This window comes from Scylla paramamosain, chromosome 10, assembly GCF_035594125.1.
Source record: "Scylla paramamosain isolate STU-SP2022 chromosome 10, ASM3559412v1, whole genome shotgun sequence".
NCBI classification, from domain to species: Eukaryota; Metazoa; Arthropoda; class Malacostraca; order Decapoda; family Portunidae; genus Scylla; species Scylla paramamosain.
In genome coordinates this window covers 985,043-997,500 of record NC_087160.1, presented here as the reverse complement: position 1 = coordinate 997,500, position 12,458 = coordinate 985,043, and the positions used below count along the sequence as shown (strand labels likewise).

Below are 12,458 nucleotides of genomic sequence, written 5' to 3'. Positions count from 1 at the left end.
GAGAGAGAGAGAGAGAGAGAGAGAGAGAGAGAGAGAGAGAGCGCTAATCCGCTTATCCTCTTCCTTGTATCTACTTTTCACGCTGAAGAGACCACTGGAGCCAGTAAACACAGGAAAATCAGCTACGTTTCCTATATTGTGACCTCTGTACGACACGATAGGTCACGGACATCATTCTTCACTCTCCCAGGTCACGGTTATTGTCGCTTCCATGCATGTGACATTGTCTGTGCTTGGAATATAGAACACAAAAAGGAAAGATTCTTACGTCGCTCTAAGCCAATACCAGGAACAATATATTCACTGTCAAACGCGTTTATTTTATTATTTTTATATGAAACTTCATTTTTGACGGTTAAATATTACACTCGAAAGCTTATCCTCCCGACAAGTGTCTGTAGAGGACCCTGATTTTTATTATGTTCTTTGTGAGCGAGCAGGGAGGGAGGAGGAGAGCTCAGGAGGATGAGGAGGAGGATTTGAAGATGGGGAGAGGGTCATGAGGTCAGCTGATGCCTGAGAAATCAATGACTGGATGTAGTGTGTGTGTGTGTGTGTGTGTGTGTGTGTGTGTGTGTGTGTGTGTGTGTGTGTGTGTGTGTGTGTGTGTGTGTGTGTGTGTGTGTGTGCGTGCGTGCAGAAAATTGATTGATGTTCATTTTCTTTTTTTCTTTTTATCAAATTGAAAGGGAGAGGAAAATAAATAAGGTCAGTATTTTTTTTTTATTTGAAAAGAATGGGAAATGAGAGAGAGAGAGAGAGAGAGAGAGAGAGAGAGAGAGAGAGAGAGAGAGAGAGAGAGAGAGAGAGAGAGAGAGAGAAAGCGCGCTAATCCGCTTATCCTCTCTTCCTCTGTACTTTTGACGCTCACAAGGTCACTGGAACAAAGAAATCCAGGATAACAAGCCGCCCCACAGTGTTGCCTTCCTTCTTTCTGGGTCACAATGGGTCACTCACACCACTTCCTCACTCTCCCAGGTCGCAGCTACTATGGCCTCCCTACATGTGATAATGGATGTGCTTGGAATATAAAGCACAACACGAAAAGATTGTTACTTAGTGAAGTCGTTCGCTCTAAGCCAATACCAGGAGTGTTATATTCACTCACTATCACGCGTTTATTTATTTGTTATTATTTTATTTGGAATTCTACTTTTTGGCGGTTAAATATTACACTCGAAAGGTTTTCCTCCCCACACGTGTCTCTAGAGAACCCTGGATTTTTTTTTTATTTATTTTTATTTATTATTTGTGAGTGAATAGAGAGGGAGGGAGGTTGAGGAGGAGGAGGAGGAGGAGGAGGAGGAGGAGGAGGAGGACGGGGCATTTGACGATGGGGAGAGGGTCATGAGGCCAGCTGACGCCTGAGAAATCAATGACTGGATGCATTGTGTGTGTGTGTGTGTGTGTGTGTGTGTGTGTGTGTGTGTGTGTGTGTGTGTGTGTGTGTGTGTGTGTGTGTGTGTGTGTGCGTGTGTGTGTGCGCTGTCTTTGCTTGCTTGCTTGTTTGTGATACATGCGGGTACAGGAAATGATTTGATATGTACATTTTCCTGAATCTCCCGTAGGCTGCTTTTTATCCTTAGATTTTAATAGAAAATATTCTGAAAGAGGACAATGATATATAAGAAGTAGTACTTTTTATTGCAAAGAATGGAGGGTTTGGAGAGACAAGCTAGACACAAGCGATGACTTGAAATGAGAGACGGAGATGGAAACTACGAGAGAGAGAGAGAGAGAGAGAGAGAGAGAGAGAGAGAGAGAGAGAGAGAGAGAGAGAGAGAGAGAGAGAACGCTGATCGGCTTATCCTCCTGCACTTTTATCTACTTTTTCACGCTCAAAAGGTAACTAAAGCAAAGAAACACAGAATAGCAAGTACTTTTCTTGCGGTGTGACCTTCTCCTTTGTAGGTCACTAAGGGTCACTCGCATCTCTCTTCACCCCTCCAGGTCACAGTTATTGCAATCTCATGTTACCTTTTGTGTATTTGGAATATTAAAGTAAAATATAAAAAAAAAGTAGACATTGTATTTCGTTTACTAGTTCGCTGCAATCCATTACCAGGATCGTTATATTCACTGTCACTCGGATGTAATTGTTTATTTATTTATATATTTATTTATTTTATTTTTTTTTTATTTAAGACTACAGTTTTGGCGATTAGATATTGCATTCGAAAGGTTTAGCTGCCTACAAGTGTCTTTAGAGAAATTGCTTTTTTCTATGTGAGTGAGAAGAGAAGAAGAATGTGCCCAGGAGGAAGAGGGGGAGTGACGAGGCGCAGAGGGTCATGAGGCCAGGTGACGCCTGACAAATGAATGACCTGATGAATTGTGTGTGTGTGTGTGTGTGTGTGTGTGTGTGTGTGTGTGTGTGTGTGTGTGTGTGTGTGTGTGTTGTGCGTGCGCGTGCATGTGCGTGTGCCTGTGTTTGCTCGCGCGTGCACGCGTTCTTGTGTCCTCTCGTGTACAGAAAATTAATGGATATACAGAATACTTCATATCATTTCGGCTTTTCTTATATATATATATATTATATATATATATATATATATATATATATATATATATATATATATATATATATATATATATATATATACTCGTATATATATATATATATATATATATATATATATATATATATATATATATATATATATATATATATATATATATATATATATATATATATATATATAATCCAAATAAGGAGAGAGAGAGAGAGAGAGAGAGAGAGAGAGAGAGAGAGAGAGAGAGAGAGAGAGAGAGAGAGAGAGAGAGAGAGAGAGAGAGAGAGAGAGAGAGAGAGAGAGAGAGCTAATCCGGTTTCCCTCTCTTTCTCTTTCCTACTTTTCACGCCCAAATGGTCACGAGAGGAAACAAACACAAGATGCACAGCAAAGTTCCTTGCAGTGTGACCTTCCTTCTCTGCAGGTCACGATGAGTCACTCACCACGCCTCAGCCTCCCTGGTCTAGCTACTGTGACTTCCCTTCCTGTGACACCTTTTTATTTGGAATAAAGCAGAGAGAAGAAAAGGATTCGTGCATAATCTAGTCTGTCGCTCCAAGCACATTTATTTTCGTAACTGGAATATTTGCCTTTTTAGATATTAAGTATTACATTGGATGGAAAGATTGGGCTCCCGAGAAGTGGTTCTAGATATGGCAGAGAAGGATTTTTTTTTTTTTTTTTTATCATTTTGTTAAGTTTTTGGGTGGGAAGGAAGAACGGATGAGTGCTCAGGAGGAGGAGGAAGAAGAGGGGGATTTAACGAGATAGGAGAGGGTCATGAGGTTAGCTGACTCCTGAGAAATCAATGACCAATTGTAGTGTGTGTGTGTGTGTGTGTGTGTGTGTGTGTGTGTGTGTGTGTGTGTAGGCAGGTAGGTAAGGAGTAAAATTTGCGGATCATGAGTCTATGTCCTCGTGGGATTGTCGACTGAGATGAGCAACTGAGATGAGCGGATGCTGCTAATGAATGTCTCGGTGGCCTTGCAGGTGATGTCTTTAATTGAATGTCAAGAGTTAATGTGTGTGTGTGCGTGCGTGCGTCCGTGTATGTGTGTGTGTGTGTGTGTGTCCGTAGGTGTACGTTCGTGTGTGTGCGTGCGCTGTGCAGGAGGCTCTCTAAGGCCGCCGTCACCTGCCATCACTTGCCGCGCCAGCCAGTGTGCCTTGTGCCGCCCTCGGGAGCGGACGCATAGTGCTAGCCGCCGGGGCCTCCTGGTGGGTCGAGGCCGCGTGCTGTGCCGGGCCAGTGTCAGTGCCTCTTAGGGCCACCAAAGGGCGCCATCACCGGCCGCCCCTCGCTGCCAAATTAGCGGAATATCGAGGAGGAAAATTGAAAGCGGAAAAGTTTCTTTCGCTGCGGAAAATAAAAGTGGAGGGAAGAAAGTTTTGAAACACCCCTGTCGTCTCCGGCACCCTGAGTTTCCATTTCGAAGCAACCGAGTGGAAGTTTCGAAAAAATGAGATGAAAAGAAAAGAAAGTCCACGTACAAAAAGTATACCAAGCATCTGTACGTAATAATAATAATAATAATAATAATAATAATAATAATAATAATAATAATAATAATAATAATAATAATAATAATAATAATAGCAATACCACCACTTTGAAGTTCCAGACTTCAAACGCTTGTGCACCAAACAATATCTGGCAAATTCCGGGAGCTGTTGGATGTAGGATGCCCTTTTTCCACACTTTTTAAAAAATATTGTATAGTGTAGGTTGTAGCTAATGACCTGGGCACTTCTGTCATGCTGTTTCATCTCTTCCTCCTTTTTCATCCTTGTACTTAGCGAGATGCAGTGAGAGTGAAGAGAACTGTGTATGTTTGTGTGTGTGTAGTTAACGGTGCTGGTCCCTGTTGCTTCTAAAGGTACTGTTGGTTATGTCACCTGTATGTCTTGCAGTTGGTGCGCCATTAAGGGGCTAGACAGTGGTATGTTGTAAGGTGTTGGTTATATACATGAAGTTAACCTGTGTTTATTGGAAACGGTGGATTTGATTTGGTGTCTCTTGATGATGTTTGAGTTGTAAGAGTTTTTGATATTGAAGTGATGAATGGTGTCATTATTGTGAGCTGTGATGAATGGTGCTCTCCTCGCTAATGGTGACTTGTGGCTATTGCCGTTCATTGTCATTATCAATGGTGGTGATTCTGGTCATTACTGCTGTTTGTGGTGATGATTCTTGTCATTACCGTCGGCAGTGGTGATGATTCTTGTCACTGATGTTGGCAATGGTGATGAGTTTGGTCATTATCGTTGCCAATCGTGATGATTCTTCTCATTATCGTTGGCAATGGTAATGAGTCTGGTCATTACTGATGTTTGTTATGGTGGTGATTCTTGTTACTGTTGTTAGCAATGTTAATGATTCCTGCTGTTAACATTAGTGATCATGATGATGATGATGATGATAATGATGATGATTCTCTTCATTACTATTTGTTATGATGACTCCTGCCATGAACGTTCGTGATGATAATAATGATGATTTATGTCATTACTACTTATCATGGTCACAGTTCCTACCATTATCATAAGCAACGGTGATGAATCGTGTCATTATCGTTAGAAATGGTGATGATTGGCGTCATTACTGTTAGTGATGAGCCAATGCATTGCTTTCAGCATTGATGGTGATTTAAATCATTACTCACTCACCGCGGGTTATTCATATCGTTGTAAAGACTCGTGCCTTTAAAGTTACCAATGATTTCTGACACCTTCATTTATTGTGATGAAGAATTACATGCTGTACGTGAGTTTTATTTTTTTTTCTTTTAAATTGCTCCGTTTCTGAAGTGGTGCAGAGTTACAATACCACGGTGCAGGTTGGTGAGTGTGTGGTGCAGAGTTACAATACCACGGTGCAGGCTGGTGAGTGTGTGGTGCAGTGTAGTGTTGCTGAGGGAGGTGTAGTGTCGTCTGGTGTGTGTAAGGACGAGGAACTGCTGTGAAATTGTCTCGAATCAGCTCTGGTGCAACTTATTATAGGTTGACGTACTCAGTCATTCATAATTACGTCCCAGTGGGTGACGATAATAATTACGAGGTGTGTCATTAAAGTTCCAGGACTGGTGCCACACAAGTTTTATTTCACATCCAGGCTACAAACTATAGGTTATCTCCTTCGAAGTAATCCCCCTGGCACCGCATGCACTTGTCCATCCTTCTCTGCCAGGCTTGCATGCACTGCTGGAAGGATTCTTGCGGGATGCTCCTCAGCTCCGTCGTCACGGCCTTTTTGATGTCGTCCGCATCATCAAAACGGGTCCCCTTCATGACCTCCTTGAGCTTGGGGAAGAGGAAGAAGTCGCACGGAGCGAGGTCAGGTGAGTAGGGCGGTTGCTCCAGCACGGCGATGTTCTTCTTGGCCAAGAACTCTCTGATGCTCAGGGCATTGTGAGCAGGCGCATTGTCGTGGTGAAGCAGCCACGAGTTGCCCTGCCACAACTCCCGCCTCTTCTCGCGCACTGCACGAAGCAGACGCCGCAGTACTTCTTTGTACACATGTTGGTTGACTGTCTGGCCCTGTGGCAAGAACTCGCAGTGGACGATGCCCCTCACATCGAAGAAAGCGATCAACATGACCTTGAAGCTGGACCTGGACTGCCTTGCTTTCTTCGGCCGTGGCGACGCCGGACTCTTCCATTGAAGGCTCTGGCGTTTGGTCTCCGGGTCGTACTCAAATACCCAGGACTCATCGCCGGTGATGACTCTCCTGAGCAAGTCTGGTTCAGTTTCCAGACGCTCGAGGATGTCCTGACACACCTGCATGCGTCGTCCCTTCTGGTCATCGTTCAGGAGTCTCGGCACCATCTTCGCACAGACTTTCCGCATGCCCAGATCTTCAGTGATAATCTTCCACACGCTGTTGTGGTTCATGCCAAGCTCATCTGCGATCTTTCGAACAGTCAACCGACGATCGTCACGCACCATCTGCTTGACACGCTCAACATTGGCCTCATTCCTGCTCGTTGAGGGTCTTCCACTCCTGGGGTCATCTTCCACGTCCTCCCGGCCCTCTTTGAACCTCTTGCACCACTCAAAAACACGTGAGCGTGACATTGTCTCATCCCCGTACACTTTTTGCAGCATACCCAGTGCTTCTGACGGCGTTTTCCCCAACTGCACCAAAAACTTCAAGTTTGTTCGCTGTTCAGCGCTCATTGTTAAACGACCTGCAACAGAGGACATGATTTTAAAAGCACGTAAGAAAAAGATTAGTGACTGTAGAGGGTTGGGAGCGCAGTTGTATACTCCAGAAGGATTACTTTGAAGGGGAAATATGGTGGTTTGTGGCTTGGGTTTGAAATTCATCTTTTAGGACACCAGTCCTGGAACTTTAATGACACACCTCGTATGTTAATCCCGCTAATATTGCTGATGATTGGATTAGCTGAAGCAGTACTTGCAGCAACGACAACAACAGCGGCTGCAGCAAGAACTAGGAGTAATAATGATAATGACAATAATAATAATAATAATAATAATAAATGTAATACTAGTAGCACATTACCTGCCAAAATTTTCACCATTAAGATCCCGAAGCACCAGAGCGGCGCTTCATTAGCAATTCCTTGACTCTAATTACGCGCAATTAAAAGAATAATTTCCACTAATTCTCATAATTAGAGACAGTTCAAGAGGTGCGGCTAAACACTGAAAAAAAGCGAGTTAAAATATTTCGCGCCTTCATATGTGCGTTGGGATTAATAGAAGTGGAATCAAATTTTGGGCGGAATGATTTCTTAATTGACACTAATTCCCTTGATTTGTTTTTTGTGGGAATTATGAGACAAAGCGATGGAGGGAAACAAACGCGAGGACAGACTACTGCGGCGGTCGAGTTTTACGTGTGATTTTATGGTGATAAGTAGAGTGGGCTGGGATGGGGGTGGGATTGTCTAGGTGGGACTGAGCTGACCTGGGAATTTCTTGGCTGGGATGAACTGGGATGGGATGGGATGGAATAGGATGGGGTAGGCTAAGCTGGACTGATCTGTAACAGGCTGGGCTGACCTAGACTAACTTGTCTGGATGAAATATTAGAAATTCAGGTCATATAATTTAGTTTTCATCTTCCTAGTTGTATATAAACACATTAATTAAGGATTCTAACTGTTTAGCTATTCTCTCTCTCTCTCTCTCTCTCTCTCTCTCTCTCTCTCTCTCTCTCTCTCTCTCTCTCTCTCTCTCTCTCTCTCTCTCTCTCTCTCTCTCTCTCTCTGACTTTCAGTGTAATGGGTTTAGTAATTATTACTTCACACATTATCATAATAACTGTTTATTTTTTCTCCAACAAGACCCTCGCGTATGTACCTTCTTTCTTTTTTTCCTCTCCTTTCTTCCTTCCTTACTTCCCCTACTTGTTATTCCACGCATTATTATATTAACAACTATTTATTTTTCCTCCAGACTTTTCTCACTTACGTCTCTTGTTACACATCTCTTTCTCCCCCTCCCTTATTTTCCTTCATGTTTTTTTTTTTTTTTTTCTGCTCTTCTCTTCTTCCTCTTCCTCCTCGTCTGACCACTTGACGCCCTTACTTCCCTCTCACACGCACTCTCTTTCCCTCACTCTCTTGCTCTCTCTCATCCCCTCCAAAAGAAAGTGTTTACTCTGTTAATTTCCCTGTGTCTTCTTCCCGTAAGTACACACAAAGGTACACACACAGGTACACATCGTTACTGTACCTGTGTGCTCTGGGTGTTGGGTGCATTAGTCTTCATGGCCCATCTGTGTATATACATTGGTCCCAAGCGCACCTGTGTAATGGAGAGGTGTATTAATGGGTCTACTTGTACATAATCTTTGACACCTCGGCTCGTGTGTGTGTGTGTGTGTGTGTGTGTGTGTGTGTGTGAGGGGAGCAGTTTCGTGTGTAGGTGTGATTTCTCTCTCTCTCTCTCTCTCTCTCTCTCTCTCTCTCTCTCTCTCTCTCTCTCTCTCTCTCTCTCTCTCTCTCTCTCTCTCTTGAAAGAACTGAAATTTCGTTCACTGTTACGTTCGTTTGGTTCACTCTGAATCTGAGTGTTGTACAACGGAGTCACTCAGGCCGCGTTGATGATAATGGTTGGTTCTCATGCCATTCATAAAACACACGGTATCACTGCCAGGGGTATTATGTTTATATGACTTTCATTATATTTTGTGAATAGTTTGCCTGCTTCCTGTACGCGTGAAAAATAATAGTTAGTGATTTTTTTTTTATTATTATCATTGTTATTATTATTGTTATTATAATGTGTTTTATTTATGTTGTTACTATTGTTCTTGGTGCTGCTACTGCTAGTAAAACCAAGCCATCACCTATTTCTCCCACACGAGAGAGAGAGAGAGAGAGAGAGAGAGAGAGAGAGAGAGAGAGAGAGAGAGAGAGAGAGAGAGGAATTAATAGACAGACTGACGTGGTACAAATGACCGAGGAAGATTGTGTGTGCTTGCTTTTGTGTGTGTGTGGGGGGGGGGATGGGGGTGTATGGTTGGTTGTAGAGAAGACTGTTTCCTCAAGAGAATTTCCGATACAGAGTCTTATTTGGGTACAGGTGGCGTCTCCTCATTCCTGCAGGTGACAGGTGGTGGAGGGTGTTGCCTAGCCTGCATTTTTACCTGCCAGTTTGCTGTGGTATTTAGTTTTCCTTTCCTCATTAACTTCTTTCCCTTTATCCTGTGTCTTTTTTGTCTGTCCGTGTTTCTGTAAGTCGCTCTGTATTGACATAGTATATAGTTTTTTCTTCCTTCAGTAACTTTTCTTTCTCTCTCTCTCTCTCTCTCTCTCTCTCTCTCTCTCTCTCTCTCTCTCTCTCTCTCTCTCTCTCTCTCTCTCTCTCTCTCTCTCTCTCTCTCTCTCTCTCTCTCTCTCTCTCTCTCTCTCTCTCTCTCATCAACTAGAAACATGAAGAAGCGAGATTGATGTCTCCGGAAATGAAGGACGGCGAGGAGAAAGATGAGGAAGGAAATGAGAAAAAAAATTAAGGAAGAAAGAAAGTGAGAGAACGAAGGATATCGCTTGTGGTCAGCAGAGGAAGTGAGAGTAGAGGCATGGATAATGAGAGAGAGAGAGAGAGAGAGAGAGAGAGAGAGAGAGAGAGAGAGAGAGAGAGAGAGAGAGAGAGAGAGAGAGATGAAAGTACTAGCATGAATCGTAGAATTAAGTTTCGGAAGAATGTAAGGAACACACACACACACACACAGAGAGAGAGAGAGAGAGAGAGAGAGAGAGAGAGAGAGAGAGAGAGAGAGAGAGAGAGAGAGAGAGAGAGAGAGGAATGCGAGGAACTGCAAGAGCAAGAGGAAAAGGAAGAGGGAGAGATGATGATGAGTTGGTTTAATCATTACTCGCAGCGAAACACAACACAACGTGAGCTCACAGAAAAGTCCCTCCTATTGTTGCCACCCAATCATCAGTGTATTGGAGTCCCAGCGAGCGTGGTCAGTGTGGTTGAATGCACTCCGCCTTCTGATTGAAAATACTTGCATCATTTGACCCCATAATGCAGGACCTGATTGAAGTTTCCTTTTTAACTTTCCCCCCATCCTCATTTTATTTCTCACCTCTACACACACACACACACACACACACACACACACACACACACACACACACACACACACACACACACACACACACACACACACACACACACACACACACACACACACACACACACCAGCACACACAAACACGGTGATTTAAAGTGACTAGGTCCTTTCTCTGTGTGTTTCCAGGAATAAGAGAAGTACGTAGATAACTTAACGCAGACCTTCCACTGGTTTAACTTCATCATCACCACTGCAACTACCACCACCACCACCATCACCACAACCTTCACTACCAGAACTACCACCATTATCTCCAGCACCACGACCTTGAAACACCACCACGAGCAGCATCACCACCACTATCACCACCAAGACGACCCTCCACTCAGCACCACGACCACGCCAGGAGGGAGGCACGACTTCCCCCTACGCCTCAAAAAAAAAAAAGTAAACTCGCCTCGTACTAATAAGCTTGGGAGGGAAAAAAATATATGATAAAAAAATTAGATAAAAAAAAAAAAACAGCCTGGACACGCTTGATAAGAAGCCAATTTACGCAAGAGCCGTAAAAAAGTGACCTAATTTGTGGTGAGAGGGAATTGTATGTTGAGGGAGAGAGAGATGGAGGGGAGGAGGAGAAGGAGAGACACCACCACCTCTACCACCGCCACTACCATCACCACCACCACCACCACCATAAGCACCGCCACCAGCAGGAGCATTAGTCGCAGCGAGAGGGCGGGAATCTTAGAGCCTTCAGACGCCACCCACAGGTAAAAAGGAGGAGAAAATAGGAGACTAGACGAAATAAATAGCAAAATATTGTACCTCCTCAGACATTGTGATCTTGTGGAAGGAAAAAGAGACAATAAAGTGGAAGTACTTTGTGAAGAGGAAGAAAGCAGGAGGCACAGAGACCAAAGGAGAAAGGAACGATGAAAGGAGAGACGTGAGCGAAGCAAAAAGGGACTCCAGGTGTTATTGGACTGAAAAATGGCCGAACGCTGCTGTGCGAAGGCAGATGACGCTGGAAATATATAGACAATGAATTTATCTTTCATCTCAGCGGCGGAGAAAATACATCTACAGGTTATCCAGGAGAGAGAAAGAATGGGGAGGAAATGGATAAAACTCCCAATGGAATAGTCCCCGGGCATAGATAATTGAAACCTTAACCATTTTATACAGTGCGTAGATAGATGTAGATGCGAGTAGATAGAAAGAAAAAGTTATATACGTAGACTTAACCAATGGAAATACTACAACCACACGTACTCGCGCACACACATATCGAGAGACAAAACCCCGCGTAATCTTAGAAGGGATAGACTGCTCTGATCCGACGCCGAGCTGAGCACCGCCCCGACGGCAGCCACGTGAGACAGAAGGATCAAGCTGGTAGTGTTGCGTTCTGAGGAGCTGCCGCCGCTTACACACCTGCAAACATACCTGCCGGGATGATGTGCAGCAGTGGAGCAGCTCTCACCCTCTCCCTCACTCTTCTCTTCTACATCCGCTTCGTCGTCTGCCAAGAGGACCACAGTAAGTGAATCTGACTTTTTCTTTTCCCCACGTCCTGGTGAACCTTTGCCTGGAGTCCCCTTCCGTCTGATGTCGTGCTCCCCATCCTGCTTCTCATCGTCCGCCTCACCTGTGACCTCGCTGACCTCCATGACCTCTTGCTTTTCTTCCTCCTCGTGCAGCACTTATGACCTTTAACTCTCCTCTCGCTGTCTCTCTTCTTTTCTCTTCTCATATCTTCTCCCTCGCTTGTTTGTCCCTTTCTTAATGTCTTCATGTTCAGGTATTCTTTCATCTTCACCACGTTTCATGTTTCTTGGTGCTTCTGCTCTCTCTCTCTCTCTCTCTCTCTCTCTCTCTCTCTCTCTCTCTCTCTCTCTCTCTCTCTCTCTCTCTCTCTCTCTCTCTCTCTCTCTCTCTCTCTCTCTCTCTCTCTCTCTCTCTCTCCATTCACCATACTCGCATATCTTATTCTTTCATGGTTTATTTAATGCATAATGTACGTCTTGCCTGTTATTTATTTATTTATCTATTTACTTTTCAACATGTGTAGGTGTATATTGCCACACTTGTTCATGTGTACTCGCCTCTTCACAGTTATAGTTCCCGTGTACACACTCCCGCATGCTGCGTGCTTGGTTATTTTTTTTGTTTTGTTTTTTTTTAATGTTCATTTCGCTATTGATGTTTGAGTGTTTGTGCAATTTGTGTTGCGCGCGTTTTGTTAGAGACGATAAAGTTTTTAGAGATTAGGTTTGGCTGACGTGTGTGTGTGTGTGTGTGTAACTATTCGTGTTTTGAAAAACTGAATCATGCTCGTAATGTTTCGTCTTTTGACATCAGATTATCATATTTCCTTCGCATTTGAACTG

General features: G+C 43.7%; 1 protein-coding gene across 1 annotated transcript in view; it reads left to right on the top strand.

Moving 5' to 3' along the window:
- Positions 1-3,234: 3,234 nt before the first annotated feature.
- The window catches only part of LOC135104034 (hemicentin-1-like), a 115,586-nt gene continuing 106,362 nt past the window's right edge, over positions 3,235-12,458 (top strand). Inside the window, 2 exon segments of the mRNA XM_064010910.1 lie at positions 3,235-4,024; positions 10,252-11,607. Of these exon segments, the coding sequence (XP_063866980.1) occupies positions 11,523-11,607 (85 nt within the window). The 5' untranslated portion in view covers positions 3,235-4,024; positions 10,252-11,522.